The sequence below is a fragment of the Acanthochromis polyacanthus genome, chromosome 17, assembly GCF_021347895.1.
Source record: "Acanthochromis polyacanthus isolate Apoly-LR-REF ecotype Palm Island chromosome 17, KAUST_Apoly_ChrSc, whole genome shotgun sequence".
In the NCBI taxonomy this organism is placed as follows: Eukaryota; Metazoa; Chordata; class Actinopteri; family Pomacentridae; genus Acanthochromis; species Acanthochromis polyacanthus.
Window position 1 is genome coordinate 7,447,672 of NC_067129.1, and position 23,571 is coordinate 7,471,242.

At 39.7% G+C, this 23,571-nt stretch overlaps 1 protein-coding gene across 1 annotated transcript; it reads left to right on the forward strand.

Annotated features, from left to right (window-relative positions):
- Positions 1 to 209: 209 nt before the first annotated feature.
- rbm27 (RNA binding motif protein 27) lies at positions 210 to 20,982 on the forward strand. Its single transcript, XM_022219465.2, has 21 exons — positions 210 to 413; positions 1,775 to 1,893; positions 3,782 to 3,909; positions 4,148 to 4,227; positions 5,141 to 5,352; positions 5,794 to 6,093; positions 6,785 to 7,012; positions 8,118 to 8,300; positions 9,130 to 9,276; positions 9,406 to 9,559; positions 10,122 to 10,275; positions 10,396 to 10,623; positions 10,743 to 10,874; positions 11,254 to 11,379; positions 11,529 to 11,603; positions 11,748 to 11,927; positions 12,130 to 12,234; positions 16,001 to 16,228; positions 16,925 to 17,008; positions 17,164 to 17,283; positions 18,417 to 20,982. The coding sequence occupies exons 1-21, from the start codon at positions 355 to 357 to the stop codon at positions 18,516 to 18,518; spliced, it is 3,144 nt and encodes a 1,047-aa protein (XP_022075157.1). The 5' UTR covers positions 210 to 354; the 3' UTR covers positions 18,519 to 20,982.
- The last annotated feature ends 2,589 nt before the right edge of the window (positions 20,983 to 23,571 follow it).

The window sequence follows — 23,571 nt, forward strand, 5'->3', positions numbered from 1 at the left end:
CGTAAACATATTTTGAAGTTGTATTGCTAATATCTGACAAACTGGCACCTTAATTCATGTCGCAGCATTTTGTTTTAATATTACACGTTTAAACAGACCGCTGGAGAATTTACCAGGAGCTGTATTTAAAAACACGAGTTTTAACATTGTTGGTTGCACTACAACATCCGTCGTGAGGCCCATGAGGCCTGCGTTACGACAACTCGACTTTTGTTGCCATGCCGTAAAACATTTCGCCCGACCTGCCAGTGAAGAGAGACAGAAGGCCTTAAAGCTTATAAATTTATAGACGATGAAATTAGGGCTGTCGAAACGCACTTTCTTTTTATAGACAGCATTGTAGTCTTTCTCACGATGATCATAGAGAATGTGGAAGCCTTGAAGTCGTGGCTGGCAAAACTCCTGGAGCCAATGTGAGTGTTGAATTGAAATGACATTTAGCTCGCATGCTACGTAGCTACGTTAGCGGGCTAGCCTGTGGGTTAGCCAGGCATCAATGGGGACTCAGATGGCAGTTTCTTGCACGAGTTAGCTAACCACCATTGCCGCTAGCTGGCCTTTTGCAGCAAAAAGAAGCGATAATAGTTTTGCAGTTGGGCAAATAACACAAATGTAAACTGTGCACGTTGCAATGCGTTTGTCGAGGTTTGTCGCAGTGTTATTTTGGGGTAGTTAGGCATGCAGCTGTGCGCTCGATGGTGTAACTTTATCACAGCTCTGTAGCAAGCCATTGAGCTTCAACACACAGCCTAACTTGTATTTTTGTACTTGTGATTAAAATATCTGTTGAGTATGTGAAGCGCCATGTCACAAAGCTATGTTTTAAGTTTCAGTTACACATGTTTAATAGCTAAATATGTATGAATAATTTGTTCTCTCAGTTACCATAGTTACACTCTCTGTTTCTGCTTGTTCCTAAGGCCAAAGTTATTATAATTACCAGAATTCGAAGTTCACAAAGATTATTCCAAAGATTACAAACGGCTTAATGGAATATTTGATTTAATTATTTGACAAAATGATGTAAAAGAGGGTAATGTGTGGAGGAGCCAGTGGTGTTGCAGCTGCTGTTTAACAGGTGATGCAGCAACATTTACTGACAGTTGTGCTCTTGAACTGCTGTCAGATCTTGTTTGCTTCCTGAGTGACTCTAAATTATGTGGTTTTGCTAATTAAATGTTCAAATTGTAATTGGCATAGTTGCAGGAACAAACCCGTTTGAACCAAAGCCGTTATCAAAAGTGTATCTGCATTCTTGTTTTATGTTTTTTGTTGTTGTTGAGAATGTCTGATCATAGGGTGTTTGGTCAGTTATGCTGTCTGTTATTTGATCAAGTGCACTGACATTGTTGTTTGTTTAAGGTCAAATGGATGTGATGGCAGCCATGAGAGTTATAATCGTTTTGTTTAATATGTCAGCTAGTAGTCATATAGTTAGTTATAAACTGGCTTGGACTTGTTAAGACTTTTTGTTTTCATGCTATTGCAGTGCATCCACTAATTGCTGTTTGAAGGGTTGAAAACTTGGTACTGCTATGATTACATTTGGTTTTTAAAACTTCTGTGTGCATATACTTCAAAACCACTGTTACACAGCATAGTTCAGCTGGTTAAACAAAAAATTAGGAATGTGTTTTGCTCCCTGGTTCTGTTTCCCCTTGTTAAATTATTAAGTAGTTTGTGAAACACTTTCTTGCATTTTCCCTTTGCATTGCATAATTAAAATAACATACTGGGTTGCAGTAATTTAGAATATATGCATTTTAACTTGCAGATGTGATGCTGACCCCTCTGCATTGGCTAACTATGTAGTGGCTCTTGTGAAGAAGGACAAACCAGAGAAGGAGCTGAAAGCTCTTTGCGCTGATCAGCTTGACGTCTTTCTACAAAAAGGTATGATTCACAGAAGGCTTTTCTGCTAATATGACAACACTCAGTTTTGCTATTCAGCTCTTTCAGATCAAGACAACATGGTGAACATTTTACTCTCGTCACTGAGTTAGCAAAGGAAAGACAATTATTTTATTCCCTTCACACACATCAGACAGTAGAGGCTTTGCAGTTTTGTCACAAATCCTGTGGGAATCACAACTGGTGTCATTGTGGATGTTAAGGAGTGACAAGATGAATGGAAAATAGTGATTAAATTTATGAGGATCTTAACAGAAAATTAGCTTTATGGAAACAGGTTGATTATGAACAAAGCCCAACATAATTCTGATAAGAGTGCTTTAATTCAGGAGCATAAAGTGTGATAGATAAGGCACATTAGCTTAGCCTCCATAACTGACAGTGAATATTCGGATACCAAAATTAATATCCGGATACCGCCGTAACGAACGAATATTCGGGATATTCGGGTCCAGCTCTAGTTACCAAGGAGTAGTTATATTTAGTCATTCTGACACTATATGTAGTTTGCATCCTACAAGAGGATATCATGTCAGTAAAGGATCGGGTTTATAGATGAGGAGTGCGGTGGAAATTCTGTACTTATTACATGAATAGAATTGTTTATTTATTAAAATTTGTATGTTAACTGTGTAAGGTTTTTAAAGAGTGACTCATCTCTCATCTTCTCTTTGGGTGTGCACTGTCAGCTCACATGTTACTTTTGCGTACAGACACCGTTGTAAATCAAGATATCCTCACTTCCCTTATCTATTTGCTCGTACATATAAATCGGAGAACCCTATTTTTAGAGGAATAAAGGAAGATAAGCATGTAGATGCAACTCTCTGAAATGACAGTAGCCATTGTTTAGTGAACAAAGCTGAATGAATTCTCTGTTAAACCAGCCATGCAAATCCCAGGAAGGCCAATATTCAACCATGTAGAGACTGATAAAGAAGTGTTCAGACAGTTTAATGTAGCACAAGCAATGTATGCATACAGAAAGCTGGAATAAAGTCTGAAAGGCAGTGTTGGAAATAGGTTTATTCCTGAAATGTTTACAACATGGGGCAGCCAAAAGTAGTGTTGTTTTTTTTTAGATTTCTTCCAGAGCACAAGTGTAAGTTATGCATTCAGCAATGCAATAACCTGTACATAAACACCATCTATCACGTGTGAGTCCCCATTATGGCCACCAGATAGAGAATTATGTCATTTGAAAATACTCTTGTGTACATCCTTCCATGTTTGTAGCATGTCTCATCAATCAGCATGCAAAGCTTGAGTTGATTTGTGCTCTTCTTTCTCGCACAGTTTAAATTATACAAATGTTCCACTTTACTTTTAATTGGAGAGTGTTGCAGTCAGTGTAGGACGATAATGTGTGTACATGGGTTTGATTAAGCTAATGATTAACACCCACGTCTCACCAACTGCATTATCAATTATCAAGACTTCTGGGTTTTAAAACTGCAAATTGGTCCCACAAAAAGCCACTGATTAAAGCTAATCACTCCCAATTCTTTAACCATTTGTAAACATAATCACACTGGAAGTTAGTAACTCTAAAGCCAATCAGAATTTTATTCATCTCACTGGGTTTAAATTATGTTCTTTAAGTACATTTTAGTTTGTGGAAGGACATTTTCTCCTTTTATGATGGTGTATCATGCATTTTTCTCAAGCAGCTTTTCTCTGTTTCATGTCTGCTGTTTCTGTGTGTGTTATTCATTATTCTTTGGGAGCATTTATTGCAGGCAGGAGAAAAGTGATTATGGTGATTCAGCAGGAATGTCAGTACAATTCATGCCTGAGGGCACCTTTTTCTCTCTGCACAGAGTTCTAGTGAAGGTTAAATGTATTCACAAGATCAATTTTGTTCTTGCAGAGACGGTAGAATTTGTCGATAAACTTTTCGAATGTCTCACGACCAAGAACTACCTGGGAAATCCTGCAGCAAAGGAAGCTCCTAAAGAAGAGATTAAACCACCTGCAGTCAAGTCAGACGTTGCTGAGGTACGTTGGGAGAGAGGTTTTTGGCCTCAGTTGAACCCTGACAATAAGTAGCTTTCCTGGAAATGAGTCTACTTGCATATCATCTTTAAAGTGAGATGAGCATCCTGTCTGCTTTTGAGAGTTTAGATCCCAGCATTGATGAAATGTTTATATCTCAAAAATCTCTTTTGATGATAAAAATACAAACTAGAGGAGAGTTTAAGATGCAACTTACGGTAACTGTTTTTTTTACCTCAAGGCTGAAACCCCAGAAGAGGAGCGAGAAAACAGGCGAAGGAGAAGTCCTCTGAGGAACCGCTCTGACTTCAATGACTCAAGGTATGACTGTGGCTTCAAGGATTTGTTTAATATCACCATTCAAAATGCATGTACAGATATGTATAGCATTTACATTTCTGTCTCATTCTGAAATATGCACTTCAAACCCTTTAGTTTGCATGGTGTTGCTGTGTACAGATTTTGTTGTGTGCCTGTATTTGCATGGTTAGTTTCAAGCCCCATGAGTCCTGCTTTCAGCTTGATGAAGGCCCTGGTGTCCAGTAACTTGTCCCTTGGCTGTGATGCATCTAGTTACAGCAGATGGGACAATAGAGCAACTGTTGCACAATGATTCAAAACAACAGTTTAATGTGCTTTAATGTACAATTTATATTTTGCAAATTAAAACAACGTAATAATGCCACAATCCCTTTTAAACTTCACCGAAATAATGTTATTCGTTACTGATTTAATTCATTTGGATTAGTCTTACGTTCCTGAACTTTCACTGTGTAAAAGTGTCTGTTAATGAAACTCCAGTAGATTTTTAATGCCAACGGCGCTCAGGGAATAAAAGGGATTGTGCGCCTAGTAATGCTGCAGTCATTTTAATGTAAAATAGGCAGAGAAATTTATTGAGCTTTTACTGACGGCATGCAGCAGCAGAACCAAATTACTGCACTGCTTTGGAGCAGGTCAAATAGAATTGAGTGTTTTCACTAAAACAGAATAAGCTGTACATATATAATGAAGAAAATAAAAGCCATATTTCAACTAAGAGCCTGTCTCTTCAGGAAGGGATATTAAGGTTGCTATTTGTGAAGTAATTTCAAGGTTAATAGATAAACTGAAACACATATTTTCTGGTACTCCTGCTCGATACCTGTGAAATGTACCTGTTGGACTCTTGCATTTAAAACATGCCCAAAGATAGCAATTCAGATGTGTTCTATCTAACTCTACAACCACACAGGAGCCGCGATGACAGGAGGCGAGATGAGCGCAAGCGCCGTGACTTTGATCGGCATGGGAAAAGCAGCAGCGACTCCCATCGCGAGCGGGAGCGACACGAACGCCGCAGAGGAAGCCCCCGCGGGAGGAGCTACAGCCGCAGCCGCAGCAGGAGCAGGAGCAGGAGTGGCAGCCGAGGAAAGAGCAGGGACAGGGAGCACAGAGGAGGCAGAGGTGAGAAAGTTACCCCCCCACAACCAATGACAACAGCACAGGGGAGGAGACCCAGGAGTGCACAAGTTCCTGAAGCTCTTGTAAGCACTGTTGAGCTGCGCATTAGGGATGCAGAAGTGTTGCTGAGCCACTCTGGATGTGAGACTGAGCAAAGTTCCGAATGTAGCTGATTGTATAGTTTCCTCTTGGATCGTCGGTCAGTGTTGCTGGGAGTGGTTAGGAAAGAAGGAGCGATGTGGACAGCTTTGCAGTTGTATCAGTGGGGATTCAACAACATGGGCTGGAATTGGCCTTATTACACACCAGGTTAATCTGCATATCTGTGTTTGGCATGATGAGAAAAGTAGCTGCTTTTAAAAAGCTCAAACCTAGCAGACTTTAGAGAACTGTAATACGTTTTGTGTTGTTTTTTTTAAATACGTCTCTGTTTGTCTTCAACAGATTTCAAGTCAAAGTTTGAGGTGGAAAGAAAGGATACCGACGCCTACAACTCTTCCACCACATCTGGCTCCCAGCAGCAGCACCCGTCGCCTCTCCTGCCCTTGCCCACCCCTCCGCACCCCTTTTCCTCCTCTTCCTCATCATCCGCTGGAGCGGGTCCTGTGGCAACACTAGCTCACCTGCCAGACAGCACAACAGACAGCTGGTCTGGCTACTATGGTACCCAGAGGCAAGATGGCGTTGGCAAGCCGTTCAGCAATAAAAGTGCTTTACTTAAACAGCGTTGCAGGGATTACGATGGTAAGACCGAAATTATCTTTTATCACTTCCATTGATTCCTGTTTTCTGTCTGTCCTTCTGTTTTATTTTGTTTTTCATTACAGCTATTTATCTGCTATGGACCACCATACATTTTTTCATTAGACTGTACAGAAAAGATGCTGTCTATGCACTTAAAACAATCTAACTGAAATTGTTGTTCAGATTGAAAGAAAATGTCCAGCACAGTTTTCTAGTACATGATCTAGTGACTGTAAAGTTTTCTCTGGCTTGTGTGATATCTTCCCATGAGGGTTTAGAGCCTTGTTTAGTCTCTTCACTAATGACCACTGTTTAGCACTCCCTCCCATGTCCCCAGAGCGAGGCAGGAAAGCTCGGAGGCCTGCATCCTCCTCTACACAGAGGCACAGAAGAGTTTAAACTTACCCACTGACACAGTGCTCAAACAGCCACTAGGGACCCAGTTCCTTAATGAGACTGCATGGTAAATGCAGGAACTCTACCTGCTTTGAATGTGGGCATTTACTCATCTATTATATTCCCTCTCATTGCTTTTTCATTTGTTGTTATTTTCCTTATAGTTGTTTGTGTTTAATGTAAATAAACTTTGGCCAGATACTCAAAGGGATTAGCCTTTATTCAGTAACACCCGTACACTGTTTATATGAAAGTTCTTATTTATTAAATATTTGTTTCTCTCTCGCTCACACAGAAAAAGGATTTTGTGTTCGTGGTGACCTGTGTCCATTCGACCATGGCAGCGATCCTCTCATTGTTGACGATGTCAATCTACCGAACATCATTCCGTTCCCGCCCCCGCCCGTTATGCCCCCGGCTGGCCTGCCCATGCCCCCAATCACTGAGCCGCCCCCCTCCCTCAGGATGCCTTCGATGCCACCCTACAGCCAGCCGCCACCGCCGGGCGTCTTCCCCATGGCGGGTAAGTATTACCACCACTTTGGTGCAGAAATTGCAACTTGGAGAAAGAAGTAAAAGTTGTGACATTTGATGTCTGTATTAAATCTTCTGGTGGCTAGCATAATGGTAAAACCAACCTCTGACTTGTGATTTCTACAAACAACTGCAGCTAGAGCAAGAATAGAGTTTATCCACTCCTGTAAAACTTTATTGTCCTATATGACACACTGTCCTATTACTTCCTTTTTCATTGTGGTCACAGTTTGTCTTTGGTCATTAAAGGTCGAAGTGACTGCCCTTTTCTATTAACACTGTATCCATATTTGTGTTTTAAAATAAACAAATAGTACATTTAAATGATACAATTGTGCCTCGATTGGAAGGCATTTTGAAATTAAATTAAAATTAAGCTTTTTCGTATAATATTATCAGCATAAATTGTAAATAACAAGCTATGTGTGACAAACTTCTCACGTCTTAAGCTGCACACTCGGATAAGAAAGTTTTTTTTAAACTTTTTTTCCTGTAGTCTAAGAAACCAGCCTGTCTTGTCTCGAGGTCGCTCTGCACTGAACCTATCATGCACACCATCTTGCCTTTCACTTTCACAGTGACAGAGCAGCTCTGGTTCACCCTGTTTTGTGCAATTCATAATGTGCTAACTCACCCTTGAATAATTAAAAATCTTTGTTTAGATGCAAATTTCATGCAAGGCTTAAAAATCGCTCTGTGCAGCGAAGTACTAATAGAGTCAGACAGAAGAAAAGAGGAAAACAGTTTAAGTTTTCTTTGCTTTTCTGTTGTACATGTGGCCAAATTGCATAAATTGTAAATTATGTATTTACATCTCCTCTATATTATATGTTTTGGGATCATGGTACTGTCACAAAAACATTTCAATCTATTGTGTTTTATTCTGCTAGTTGATTTGATTGTACTAGTTGTTAAACAGTGATGAATTTCTTTAGTCTTCCCAGATGTATAGTAGGTTAAACAGTTTACCCATTGCATTGAACTCCCCTTATATACCATAGAAGTATGTACAGTAGTAGTTCAGACTACACACTCACTCACTGTAATACCTGCAATATACCAGAGACATTAGCTTGGACTTGTGTCTCCCTCAGGACCCCCACTGATAGCAACCAGTGGGATTGACACCCCCAACCACCAATCTGCAATCACCTCCTCTCCTCCTGTCGGACCGCCTGGTGTGGGACTGCCACCTACTCTTCCTCCTCCTCCTCCTCCTCCACCTCCTTCCTCGTCCTCATCTGTGTCTCTTCGTCCCCAATATGTCCAGTCTGAATGTAAGCAGAGATGCTTTTCCTATTCAGATTTGGGACTGTTTGTTTTTGGAGGTGGCACTGCTGCTGCTTTGATTGGATTTTTCTTTTCATTTATATTAAATGTTTTTTTTTTACTTTTAATTTACTGTGCTGTTTGTTACAGCAGATTAAGTTTACTGTATTATGAAAATTCCTAAGTCAGAAAGAGTTAAGTTGCATTTTCCAGACTGTGAATGGCCTTGTGGTTCTGTTTTCAGTCATGCTGATTTGTTTATGTGACATTGCATATTCAGTTTGGGATACATGTGCATTTCTTTAGACTGTAGTAACAGCTGTGGACCAGAGGGTAGCACTGTTTATTAACTTTACATGCACAGCAACTCTGCCATGTCTCATTGTGTTAAGTGCTTCTTCTATAAGTCAGCTCATGAATATTTCCAATTGTACAGAAAATGTAAGATGTAGGTCAAATGTAATGGGTTTACTATTAGGTATGTACAAACTCAGTTTTTCTTTTTACATTTCAACTTTGATAGCCAAAATTATGGAGCGTCTCGTTTTCCTAATTTTACGTTTGTGATACATTCAGCTGTAGTTCAGTATAAAAAATTATCATCTTGTTTTTTTTTAATATTTACATTTTTTTGTCTGTCAGTATGATTGTAATTTTAATTTCTTCTTTTCTGTATTTGTGTATATATATATATATATATATATGAAACATTTAAGTGTGTTCAGTGTCCCTCCACTGAACACACTTAAGCATTTTTTTCAATTTAATGCTTAAATGTGTTACTTTTTGGTTCGCTCTAACAACTTGTGTGTGTGTATGTTTGTTTTTACACAACAGACAACTATGATCCAGAGGGCTACAACCCAGAATCTCCGGGTCTGACTGCACCAGGCCGTAACCCATACCGGCAGTTTATCCCCCGCGTGCAGACCCAACGCTCTAACCTCATCGGCCTCACCTCCAGTGAAGGCCAAGGCTCCAGAGGTAGCAAGTATTTCCTTTTGTAGTACACATATTTTTCCAAAAACTGATCTTGAGAAATGGGCCAAAGACTGATTTGCTCCGACCGCTAAAGCTCCTAATTGTCATTGTATCTCTGTGTTTATCATTTAGCTGCCAACATAGTGATCCAGACAGAGCCTGCCACAGCAACCAGCACTCCTGGAAGTAATGCGACCCGTTTTAACACTGAGCAGGACAGCAGAAAGAGGACCATCGGACCCAGTACTACTGATGGACCAGCAGCTAAAAAGCCCTGGATGGAGAAGTAAGGATTCACACACACACATGTTGGGAGAGGAGAGAGAACTCGTGCACAGATAGAAAATCTAGAATTGCATGTATTGTGTGCAGCAGTTGTGGTTGTGTGAAGAAATTTGAAGAAGCCAGCCAGGTGAAATTTGATCAAATTGGGTGCCTCGCCCCATTTCCCATTACTGCTAAGGGAGCTTTGTTTCAAGCCAAGGTGACTCGGGTCAGCAGACTATCTTTGGTCTCACTTGTAGGAAGCAAGTCCACATCCCCAAGACTTGGACACTATTCTCTGGCAAAGCCTAAACCTGTAATCTATCTAGAGTGTCAAGCAGGTTGACATTTACCCTTCCTAAAAATATAACAATATATGGCTTGTAGGAACTTTAATATGAAGTCATAAAACTTTATTCTGTTTCACTTACTTTCATTACTTCTGAGCCGAAACGTTGATTTGCCTGCCTGCCTTTTCCATTGTTATTTTCTGAAAAACAAAATGCTGTGTCAAACTTAAGATGCCAACATCACAATTTTCCTCTTTTTTAAAAATTTTATTTTATTTATTTTTTTTATTTTAGGCCGAGCTTTAACAACCAACATAAAGGCATCTTTCCCAAGAGGAATCACTACGTGAACACCAAGTTGGAGGTGCGCAAGATTCCGCGTGACCTCAACAACATCACCAAGCTCAACGAGCACTTCAGCAAGTTTGGAACCATCGTCAATATACAGGTAAAATGCATTGCTTTTTGGAACGATGGTTCACCTCCACGTTCATTAAGCCCAGCTGTACAGAGGAATTTGTGTCATCACATAAAGGCATCGAACCTGAACGCTGTGCTCTCAATGCAGGTCGTGTTTGGCGGGGACCCAGAGGCAGCATTGATCCAGTACACAAAGAACGAAGAGGCCAGGCGGGCGATATCCAGCATCGAGGCGGTCCTCAACAACCGCTTCATCCGCGTGTACTGGCACCGTGAGCCTGGCACCAACACTACAGGGCAGCAGGACCAGAGCTCAGGCAGCCAGGCGGCCGGGTCGGCACCCAGCCAGGCCCTGCAGCACAGCAACATGCATAAGGTTAGTATAAAGAGCTGAAACATACACAAGTCATTATATCTTTATTATGCAGATGTTTCAGTCTAACCATTTTTTAACCCATCATTTGATTTACTCTTTGTTTTCTCTTCTGTTTGAAGGGGATTAAGCAGCACAATCCAGCTGCGTATGTGTTGAATAAGACTGTACCCAAACAGCACCTGACTGCAGCCGCTGGGACCGTAGCTACAACCAAGCCAGACACCCTGAATCCAAACGCAGACACTGTCACTGTACGTTTTAATCTTTCATGGGCAGAATGCAGAAATTACCAGGCATGTTGCGTCTCTGTGCACGATTGATTAAGTCGCCCAAATTAAACTATTCTCTGAGGCTGCACCGTGATACATTGTTACACACATGCTGATGTTCAGTGGTGAACTACCTTTATTAAGCATATTTGTTTCTGTTTGTTCATAGAGTATTTGTTACATAACATTCATGCTGTTGTAGTGACCAAGTAGATCTTTCTAAAATCCTGAGATATGATGTTGATTTATGAGTTGTCTGTAATTTAAAAATACATTCTTGTTAACATCCAGGTATGCAGCTGTCAACAGTCTCATTCTGACAACCTAAATGTGTCTTTTTTTCCTCTGTGTTGCCACTTAGGTGGCGCCTGCACTGACGAACACCCAGAAAAGCTCCTACACTCCCACAGCCCTCAAGTCATCATCCAAGAGCCTTGGGAAAACGGGAAAAGCACTGGAAGCACAGGAAGCTCTTAAGAAGAAACAGGCATGTTGCTTCATTTGCTACAAGAATAACAGAGCTGGGACTAGCCATTTGCTTGTGTCAAGGGCTACCGCTGGAAAATAATATTCCCACCACTGCAATTAGTGTATTTTCCACACTTTTGAATGTGTTGTCTTTGATTTTTCATTTAGGAGGCCTTGAAACTTCAGCAAGATATGAGAAAGAAGAAGCAAGAGATGTTAAAGACACAGATTGAGTGTCAGAAAGTAAGATATGCATCTCTGAATTAACTGTGCTGTTCTTTTTCCTGTCTTCTCACCACATATTGTGTTTATCTTACCTTTGCCCTCTCTTTCTTTAGTTTCTTTGTACACCTTCTTCTCTCTCATTGCTTGTCTTTCTTCTTCTAGGCACTGATAAACCGCCTGGAGAAGAACCGAGGTATGAAACCTGAGGAGAGAGCCAACATCATGAAAACCCTGAAGGAGCTAACGGAGAAGATTACCCAGATGCAGAATGAAATGAACCCTGCCTCCCAGGTCCTCCCAGGTGGCAAAACCAACCACAGCCAGCCCAAAACCAAGACTGATGTAAGTTCAGGCTCTGCTTCTTCAGCTTGTTTTTAAAAGAAAGACTTGCTCCTATTCATATCATATTGTGGTATGAGATATGAGTATTTGACAAACCAGCTTGCAGATTTATGTTTCACCTTTGTTGAACTTTGTTGGACACACAATATATTGCTGTGTTTAGTGAACTTTTTTTCATATATTTTACTGAATATATAACCAGGCCCAGAAGGAACTGCTAGATGCAGAACTGGACTTTCACAAAAAGATGAGTTCTGGAGAAGACACAACAGACCTCAAGAGGAAACTAGGGCAACTACAGGTCGAGGTAATACACGCACCAGGGGTTTATGGGGTCTCTAAGGCATAGGCGCTGTGCATGGAGGGGCATCATTTAGTGTTTTCAGCCTGTCTTTTTTTTAGATTCCCAGGATTCCCCAGTCTACAGCAGATTAAAGTCTGCGAATCAAACACTTTTAGTGCTGCTTAACTGTGAAACGTACTGAAAACGCTGGCTAGCCTAGCCTAGCCTCGTTATTGTATAAGTTGAACTCAGTTTGATTTGTTGATTTGTGTACAGTATCATTTTTCTCCATAATGGTGGAGAACTTTCCAGTATTGTGGAACTTAAAATTTAACAAGGCCTGGCTCAAAATTCAATTTTGTGGTTTATATTTATCCACTGTTAAAACGAAGTCATTTAATTTGACCTCCTGGTACGACCTGACTCAACATTACTGTTCAGTACATCCATGTATTCTTCTCCGGTTCCACTCCACCTCCCACAAAGATGAAGAAGATGAAGAGACATACATTAAGGTTCCTTCCACTTTTCAGTTTGTACAGCAATTCATTCAGTCTATAGCTATCAATGCTAAACATTTTAACCCTTTAGAGTAACATTAGCTGTAGATATTCATACTGATCTTTAGAAAAATCTCACCTCAGCTGTTCATAGATAAACAAATCATGTTGACCGCATCCTCCCAACAATCTTCATTTTTGGATCTACTTTCTCATGAAATAATGTTGTAATGATAATCATAATAATTTCCTGCATGCAATTATTTTTTCATCTTGCAGGATGTGCATATCTGATACTAGAGAAAAGATATCTGTGAATTTTCTGTCTATATGTGTGCAGTAACTTAATTTCAAAATCTGTTAGGATTTTGTACTGTGAGCCTGCCGAACTTTTACAATGTTATGGAAAAACCTGCATACGCAAAGAGCACGTACCCCTGACTAATGATGTGAAAAGCCAGCCACTACCCCCACAAACAGATCTACAAAGACACACCACACACACAGAGATACGCAGTGACAGCATCTTGCATCATCAACATTTTTCTTGAGCGCTGAATTGGAGGATGTGATACCAAGAAATGCCTTAGAGGAAGTTTGCAGATAAGACTGTATTCGCTTCTGTTCTGCAAAGGGAGGAAAGAAACGGTGACTGCGCACACGTAGACAGTCACTAATAAAATTTGTAATATAATTTGTTTTCATTCCCAGAGAAATAAATGCCACAAATAACAGTGACATTACATTCCAGTTGTGTTTTTATTACCTCAATCTGGTAACATTGGAACAGCTGGAAGGAATGAGTGTTACTTGTATTTGGGGCGGAACAAATGAGTAAACCATAGAAACTTTATATGAAGAAAATGTGTGCGACTGCTGTAAGCACTGAGTCTGATTGTTCTAATCTTTGGCATGACTTTCTAATCAGATGAAAACTGTCACACTATGTGGCTTTAAAAGCCATCTGAATTGATCTGAACTGTAAAGGTCATTTATTGTAATGAGCATATTCACAGTTGATCAGTGTGCAGTACTGAGCATTAGGAATGGACATTATCATGTCTACAGATTCTGCGTTATAAATGCAACGGTGTTAAATGACTCGTCATCTACTTCAATCCAGAAAAGCTCATTAACTCAAACCGTGGTTGCATCATACCAAACATGATGCACAGTTAGTCAGTGTGCAGTACGAGGCATTAAGCATCTGTGGGATATGCTGGAGCAACTAGTCTGATTAATGGCCGCTCCACTTCACAAAACGAAGGAAGGAATCTGGTTCCAGATAGCACAGGACACCTTGAGAAGTTGTGTAGAATCCATACTTTGGTGGATCAGAGCTGTTGGCGTGTTAGATGGTGGTGGTTATAATCTTGTGAATAGCTTCAAAATCAAAAATAGACATAATTTCTAAATGAATATTTTCGATAGCTTAAGCAGTTTCTTGCTGTTTTTTTGCTCCTGTCACATTTTTGCTCGCTGTGGGCTATTTTTTCACTGCAGTATAAGGTATTGCACCTCTATGGAACCAGCACAACAATGACGAGAAGTCAAGGGAACTCACTCATGTTTTTGTGCAGTTTAACAAAGTTATAATGCCCTAAGTCATTAAAAACAAAAGTTCTTAGATTCTTTATTTTACCCAAAATGAGAAAACTTGGAATCAACATGCACAACATTTTCCAAGTGCCCACAGGTGTTACTAATACTGTTCATGTTTTTTTCCCTGTACTCACTTAAGATATTGCACTATCAATTATTTTTTATTTGTTTCCGTAATTGTCTCTTATCTGCTCTGTGTAAACATGGCCGCAGACTTTTGTTTTTATACTGGTGTAAAACATAAAACCACGGCATGCAGATTAAAGCGATTGTGATTAAATATCACAATTTTAAGCTTAGATGTGGTTGAGCTTCCTAGCCAAACTGCACATCACATATGATTAGTTCAAGCACTGTCAGAAAGCTGAATATAGTACAGTTGTCATTGTTTGTAACACTTGTGGCTGTGGTTACATGCCTTCAAACCCAGAGATGGGCTTTGGACGTTTAAAGGGGTTAACCTGTAAGAGTTTGAAACAAAATCAAAGGAGTTTATGTAAATTCAGGACACGCTAATAGGCTGTGTGAATTGTATATGTAGCATGTAGACAACTTGCAGTGCAATTTGACTCATGTAGAGAAAATCCTGCAGATGTCATGATTCCCATGTTAAATCTATTACGTTAAGAATTCTAATGAAATATAAATCGACTGAATTAACTAAACTGAAGAGTGAGAATGTTAATGCTATCTTCTCACTTACTGTCTAATAGTTAATATATATAATAATATTTATATCAAATATGCAATAATAAGTTGCTACTACTAAGTCTGTTTATTTGATTTTTTTTTTTAACCCCAACAAACACTCTCAGTCATGGCAGCACTTTGTTAGTCAGCTCAGACTGAGCCGATATCACCTTTCCCCTATAAACTCACAGAGCACACCAACACAGATAAGGTTGACTGTGTCTCATGATCAGGCTAACAACAAGATAGCTTTTGTTAGCAACACTCTGCTTAGAATGTTTTTTTTCTTTCCTTTAACCTCAGGGTCCTAAATTAGCTAGTTGTTAAAAATGCATACAGTCCCCCTCCTGCCCCTCCATCCATCCAAATCCAGACCTCCTTCTGCGCATTAAACTGCAGCCACTTAAGCAAACCCAGAGGAGCAGCCGCTAACGAAGCCAAATCAGACACAAGTCCTACGCTGATGGAGCTCCGTCTCATTAAAGTTTGAGCCGCTGGTCCTTGAAAGAAAATTGCAGGATGACAATTAAAAGGGGGAAGTGAGGGAGGGACAAATGGAAGGGAGAGTGGTTGTGAGGTTGTGGAGTGGTTAGGAAGCGAGAAGATGTGGCTTTAAAAATGGAAGAGTGACAACTAATGGTAAAGGAGAAAGTGACGGAGTACGAGAACATAGTTGACTTTGTGGAGAATGTTTGAGCTCTGAAGATCTGTGATTTTTAGCCTGCGTGTTACTGTGATTTTTTTTTTTTAGGAATAAATAAAGACTTGATAGTTTATAAACATTTGATGGCATGTGATGGTTTCCTGTCATTTGTTTTGATATTTAAAACAACAATGCAGAATCAAGGAACATTGTCCGCTTATGTTTCCAATAACTGGTCATAATATTTTTTTAATACATCCAGGTAAAGTCCATATGTTCTTGTCTGTGTATTGAAATGAAGCAACATTCACTTAGTTACTGTGTAACATTAAACCACCGCTCTGTCCTCCTTTAGGCAACACGATTGGGTCTGATCCGGCCTCCAGCGGGTCGAGGTCGGGGCCGAGGGAAGATGGCAGTGGAGCCCGGTGCAATGCACGTGGGCCGAGGCAGGAGCAGAAACCGGGACATGATGGCTCGCGGCGGGGTCGTGAACCGCATGGTGGTGGACCACAGACCCAGAGCCCTGGCTATTTTAGGGGTCACTCAGGAGGAGAAGGAAGAGTTAATGCCTCACTTTGTGGTGAGAATACATGTATATCTATAGACAGTCATGGAAAAAGTTATTAGACCACCCTTGTTTTGCTCAAATTTAACTGACCTTGCCGTGTGGCAAGGTTCATTTCTTGTTGGAAAATCCAGTCATTGGAGGCAGGAAAGAGTTTTCCAGCCGATGGAAGAAGACTGTTTTCAGGAGTAGCCCTGTACATGCCCTTCACACAGTTGCATTTCCATCCCCATGTTGTACTGTAGGGGCAAGACAGTCTGGATTGTAGGCTTATTAATTCTTTTGTTTTAGGCATTATGTGAGAGCTGAAAACTTCTGAGTTGTGTTACGGCTTGAATGTAAGCAGGAAAACACTCTAGGTCTTTGGATGTGCAGTGCTGCTTATGACATGAAGTGGCCTCTTATATACCCTGGGAATACGATTTAAGCTTAAGCATGTCAAATAGGACATAAAGTATGATGGAATCATCTGTGTTTTTGTTGTGTTCATTGTATTCTTCAGGTAATATACCCTTAGTGGCATCAGGCATTAAAATGAACTCGAAATTAAAGAAAACAAGGGTGATCGAATAATTCTTTTTCCATGACTGTGTATATTTCTTGGTAATAAGTAAAAACTCCCCAAAGATGTGTTTTGCCCACTAATGAGTCACACATTTGTTGATTTGTGTTGCTGTTTCGTGTTAAATCTTTTTTCTCTTTCATTCTTAGAAATTTGGCGAAATCGAGGAACTCCGTGACCAAGACGCCAACAGTGTCGTCATGACCTTTAAGACACGGAGTGAAGCAGAGAATGTAAGTCACGTCTCCAGGTTGTACCAGGCTTTTCCTGCTTCGTTCTTCCGTCTGCTTTTCCTCCTCAAATCTTCGAAAAAATACTGATATTTTATGCATTATCAATAAAAGCTGTTATTTTAACTTGCAGTCGCCTCTCCTGTTCTGTTCTCTAGGCAGCCAACCAGGGAGCAAAGTTCAAGGGTCGTGTCCTGCAGATTTCTTGGTACAAGCCCAAGACGCCCTCAGTTACAACAGAGCCGGAGGAGGAGGAGGCGAAAGATGAGGATAATGCGGTACGACACGTCGCATACAAACACACTTGATTCGGAACACAGCTTCATGTTTTTAAGTAACATATAGTCAAGGAAGGAAGACGGTGTTCAGCACAACTTGAAATTCTAAGTGGGGGAAAGTTTTGGAAGTTTTAGTTCTATTCACAGATTTTACTTGTACATTTCTTTCCGGTGCTTCTAAATTTTTCACTACAGCTCCCAATGGAAAATCAGAGCGAGCCTCTCAGTGCTAAGAGCATCTTAGCCCCTTGAGTAAAACTGCATTACTGTCAGGTGAAATCCTTATACTGTATTTTCATGTTTTGAGTTACATTTTTGAGGTTTTCGTCTTCCTATTCTGACGGTAAATTTATGGTTTGTATCTTTTTGTTCTTTTTTAAAAGGGAATGATAATCATCCACAAAATGTCTTTTTGTACCTTTGACTCATAGCCACTTGATGGTGGGCATACTTAGGATATAATACGACAATGATAATGACAAATACATAATCATGACAAAACATGAGACAAATAACACAAAAGACACAAAAACGTAGGCAAAAAATTACCAAGCAGCAAAAAATGGACAAACACAAGCGAGACAAAAAAAAAACAATGATTAAAGCAGAACACAAAGTGACAAAAATAAGACAAAAACTCAAGCGAGACAGAAAGGAAACAAAACAATAAAAACAGGAGACAGGCGACAAAAGTCGGACAAAAAAGACAACAAAAAAAGACAATCTTACAAAAATGAGACACAAAATGACAAAAGAACAATCTAGTATTTTACTTTATGATCAAAACAACTTGTCACGGTCTAGCAATTATTTTAAATTTACAATTAGCTGTTAAGGTCTAATCTGTAAATTTTACACTTTACAACGTGGTCCCGTGGGCCGGATTGGACCCTCTGGACGGCCGCTTTTGGCCCGCGGGCCTCGCGCTTGACACCCCTGCACTACAACAACCACACGTCGCAGCAGTACAGAGTAAAGCCATATCTGGTGGAAAGCTTCTCACATGTGATGTAGCGTTCACTAAAATCTTTCCTTTGTGACGCAGCACATTAATCTGTGAGTTTAATTGTTCAGGAATCACTCCAGAAAAGCATGAAGCTAAATACTAGATTGGTTTTCTTTCATCTGAACAGAAGGAAGCCAGCTCTTACTTGCCCGGAGAGGAGGACGAAGAGGAGGAGGAAGAGGACGACGATGAAGACGACGAGTACGAGAGCCGGTCTTGGAGGCGATGAAGAGATCGCGGCTTGTCGTCACCTGCTCTCCAGCAGAACCAGTGGTTTTTTTTGTTTTTCAGTATAAACGAACTCACTTTTTTTTCCCTTCACAGTATTTTCAAACGAAGTAATTTTAGACTCTAATCAAAGTAAAAACGTCTTTACTTTATTGTACATCAAAAGAAGTTTAGAGGGTCGACAATTTTTGTATCCCTCAACTAAACATCTCACTTTTGCTGAGAAAGATAAATGTTAAGTTGTTCTTATAGATAGAAAAACCTACTAAAGTTTCAGTGTGCTTACCAGATGATTAATATCAGTAATGCACAACATTTGTGTCTACTGTGAATAGGTATTTTTATACATACTGTATTTAAGCTCTTTTTCTCACCAGTTTTTTGTAAAATAAATCTTGTCCTCGGTTCAGGGACAGCCATTCCATCACCAATAGAACGTTCTCTGTGGCTACCAGAGAGATATTTATTTATTTTTCCACTGCATTAATGGACTGTGCCGTACCTATATTGGCAGAGTATGGTATGGTTTTGTTTCCATTTCACTTTGCTTGGTTTGTTTTCACCCTCAATGTTCAGTGTCGGAATTCTTAAATAAACGGAGCCACTCACTCACGGCACGAGGAGGTGCTGACGCTGTACCACATAACAACCAGTGCAGGTACAGAAGGACACCAGTGCAATAGGAAAACCCAAACTATGTTTACAAATGGCCGTGTCCACGCATGTCACACACGCACGTCTGAATATTCAAATTTTCCCCGCATGTATTCTTTTTGTTGCTCACTCAATGTCCAGTGCCACTCTGTGTAAATATCCACCCAGATGGGGGTTCTACATTTTCTAAGAGTGTGTAACATTTTCACTTGTTCTAATCTGTCGCCTTCAAAGGGGCCGACGGGACAAAGATCAGATCACCCATTTCAAAAAATGTGAGATCCATAGACAGGTGTTTGAATGTACTGAACAGTTGATTTTAATATATATATATATATATATATATAAATATATATATATGTAATTTCTTTGCCTTACACAATCAGCGGATTGCTGAATTTTTACAGGATTTGTGATTTACTTTTGTAAATTTTGTAAATGCTTGAAAGAGAAATTACTGTTGTACTTTTTTTGTTTTGTTTTGTCATTTTAAAGGAATGACAAGGTCGTATCAGGTAGAAAAGGTCAAGTCAGAGTGCTCAGCGTCTCTGCTTAGTCGCGAGAGTTTTGCATTTGTGTTTAAACCAGTCCGCGTTGTTATTTCACTAAATTAGTCATCTTAAGTAGCATGTTTCTTTTAAAGAAAACATTGGAAGCTGCTTGGAGCTGTGGAAAAAACACTCTGTTGAAAGACACTGAGAGTCGTGCACCTCACACTATTAATTTTGCATCAGTGCAGCTTCGCCTCTATCTGAATATTGCCAGACTGTGCTCAAAACACACTCTGCAACCACAATTCAATGACAAAAATGTACATTTTGCGTTTTGCCTTCTTTGCATATACTGTACTTTAGAATCCTCACGGTGGGAGGAATTCAGTCTGTTGAAATACATAGGAAATGTGCTTAGTGATGGTACACTTTTTCAGCTTCTCTTTTAACAAATAACTTTACACACAGCTTAATGAAGTGTTTGATACATCACAGCATATCCAGTAACCATTTACACCAAAACAGAGGAGAGAGAGTTTGCAGCAGTGTCAGTGCAGACACATGCAGGCACATTTCTCTATGCATTGTTCTACCTGCATGGTTTCCTTTGCTTTACTGGTACCAAATGGAAAACCATTTGAAAGACTCAGCATGACTTCCTCCCACCTCACACGTCAGTCGCGCGCTTGTCTGGTTTGCATATCTCACTGTTGATGCTCAGAAGCCTCCTGCCTGTGACCTCATTGTCCCACTGAAAGCTGAAAGTTTTCGTCTCCACCGTCAGTCAAAGTGAGATGGGAGACCGAAGCTCCCTTTGCCACTGTCATTGAGATTTCTTTTTTCTTTGAATGAGGTCACTGTCGGGTTTCAACCTATAACTAGTGAAGTTCTTGCTTGTTTCAGTGAGGATTCAGCGAAGGTTTTCTCCCACTTTTTGTACTATCCTCTGTATGCTACTATCACTCAATAGTGTAAAAAAATTGTAAAATGTTTATTGGATAATAGTTTTGGATTTGTTACTGTTTATATTTGCAGGATGTGGATGTATTTTCTTCATGTATTTTGTTTGTAAAAATGGATTTCTAATTTACTAGCATGTTTGCTTTTGCCAATAAAGATGGAGGAATGGGGTGCTTGTAAAAAAAGAAAAACAATCAAAAAGAGAAGAAAAAAAAGATAAATTATTGATTGGACTGTGGAGAGAGAGAGAAAAAGATGACCTTTTTGATTTAAAGCAAGAAAATTGACTGAAAAGATGTCAGCATTGGCAAAGGGGGGGGAAAATGCAAGCAAAAGCATTCCAGAAAATATTACCTTAAACTCTTGTGTGGTCTCCTTCATTTTGCATGTTTGGATATCAGAGGTTCTCATTGGATCATTAACTTTTTGCACTTCAGAATAAGTACTTACACTTAAACATCACTCAGATATGAGTAATATTAGATATATTTCAAGAGCATTTCAAACTTTATGAGAGATTGATCTGAAGCATTGCAGCTCAACTTCTTAGATTTTTGGGTCAATATACAATAGGTAGCCTAGCCGCGCTAGACCCAGCTCTTAAGACACAAGGGTCTAGGAACGCTTGACAGGGAGGGAGGCGGGCTAAAAGGTTGTCTTTCAAATCACTCTGCTGACGTAGTTCCGAGAGCGCCGGATTGTGGCTAAGTCCCATTAGCTTCCCAACCAGCGGAGCCAACTGGTATATTAAGGATTTGCCATATCCCGTCGGCATAAGTCCAAATACGTCTTTCTTCTCAATGAAACACTTCAGTGTCGTCCTTTGTTTATCTTTCAAGTTGAATTTTAGCTTCAAATCTTTAAGGGCTGTGGCCAAAGCCGAGTCGAAAGATAACTGTTTATTGTGCGCCGGTTGTTTCTGTCAGAATCGTCGTGCCTCTGTCTACGCCCGCCTTCTGACTCTACACTTCATGGTGATTGGTCCGGCCAGTTTTAGGAGCATCCAGCCTCGAGCCTTATGGAGGGTAACTAGACCCACCCTGGCAGAGAATTAAATTCGTTGCCGTGGGTTGTCTAGCGCGGCTAGGCTACAATTGAGGGCCATTTTTATTAAAAGTTAAAAAAAATTATGTTCATTATGATGATGTCCTTACAAATTCCGTAATTATGTATTATTGAAACAATCACTTAATAAAAAATGACTGGATGTCACTAAAATGTCAACTAAATAACTGAATTTAACCCAAAGATGTGCTACATACGAAGATGTCATGCATTTTATAAGTTAAAAAGCGACAAAAAAAAACAAAATTTGAAAAATTACTTATATTATTTTTATATTTAGAAATGTTATGTATTCTAATGACAGTAATTGATTCCACCAGTCCTTTCACCTCCCAGTATCCAGGTCGCAGTGGGATGATGTCCCAGGAACAGTTTGCTGTCAGGGCCCCAGTTTAAAATCCCTTCCCCCGGTGAAAACTCGAAACTTCTTGCATTAAGTTAAACAGATTCTGAGTGTTTTCACTTGACTTCCTAAAGTAAGAAATGCTCATGGATAATTGAGTGAGATTTTAATATGTAGCAGGCTGGTGTGATTGAACTCAGTCACTGTGACGTGGTGGGATTTGTTTGGGGGCACGAGTGTCAAAGTAACCATCTGTGACCGTGATAGCTTGGCTTATGATTAGAAACACAATGGAAGGTTGTATGGATGCTTCTAATTGTTTCATCGCTGTCTCTGATTGGTTGCCAGGTTGTTAAAATCACCACAGCAGTTGATGAAGCCATGGACTGAACTGACACCAAACTAAAATCATGACAATTTGAGTACAACTCCTGTTTTTGTATGTGATAAGTGGACATGATACGAGAACGATAATTCGCTCCAAGATGTCCCATTATAGGAAAATAACAAGACAGAAGCTGATATTTTCTACAATAAAACATCTCAGACTCTGAGACTTCTGCCGAGTTCCTTTCAGTTTTCCTTAGAGGCACGGCATTAATTAAACAGGATTTTCTGTTGATTATAATTGTATTCAACGTTAAAAATCCACAAAGCAGAGGAAGAATATGTCAAGCGGGGTCACAGGGTGGTAAACTCCAAGCACTACACCCCATGTCACTTTCAATCACATCAGTAGCACTTCAATAGCACTCCTCATAAAAAAATAATGACTTTACAGAACAAATACAATATAATTGTTGTACTCAAATACTTTAAATAGGTTAATATATAATTGCCAGACTTTCTGAAACATAGTTGACAGATATCATACATTTTTGTTGTTTTCAGGCCTAAAATTAAACATGGCTGCCTATCACCAAACACATGGCATTTTTAGAGAAAGATTCTTCTACGTAATATTGACAGTTACTTATAAAGATATTGTAGTAGACCTGTTGACATGCCATAAATCCACACTTGACTCACACACTACTTTATATTAAATAACTAAGAAAGCCTTGGAGTCTTGCCAGTCTTTTCTTCAGGAGGAAATGACATCATGTGGAGCAGGTCATGTGATCTGGAATCAACACACTGCATTTTATGCAGTTTCAGTCTTATTAAAACTTGCTCATATTTTTTAATAATCAATTGATAAAATGCTGTCGATGAAGTCTAAGTGGACATTTTTCCCTTTATATAATCAAAAATAAGCTTTTAATAATCACTGCTCATGCCACTCAGTAATAAATGCTATGAGATCACATCTGGTGAAATGGAGCTGCAGCTGCCAGATGTGAAAGTGGAGAGAAAAATAAAAGCTATCACATTTGGCCACAAATATGACAAAGCTCTTTGTGTCAGGTGCAATTTTCAGAGTATGAAAAGCACCGAGATGACAGAGTTGTCAACACTGGCCACTAAATTATGAATGATCTTTGGAATATAGCAGCTATTAAGAAGGAAGGAAACGGTGATTCTTTCTTCAGGATAATGTC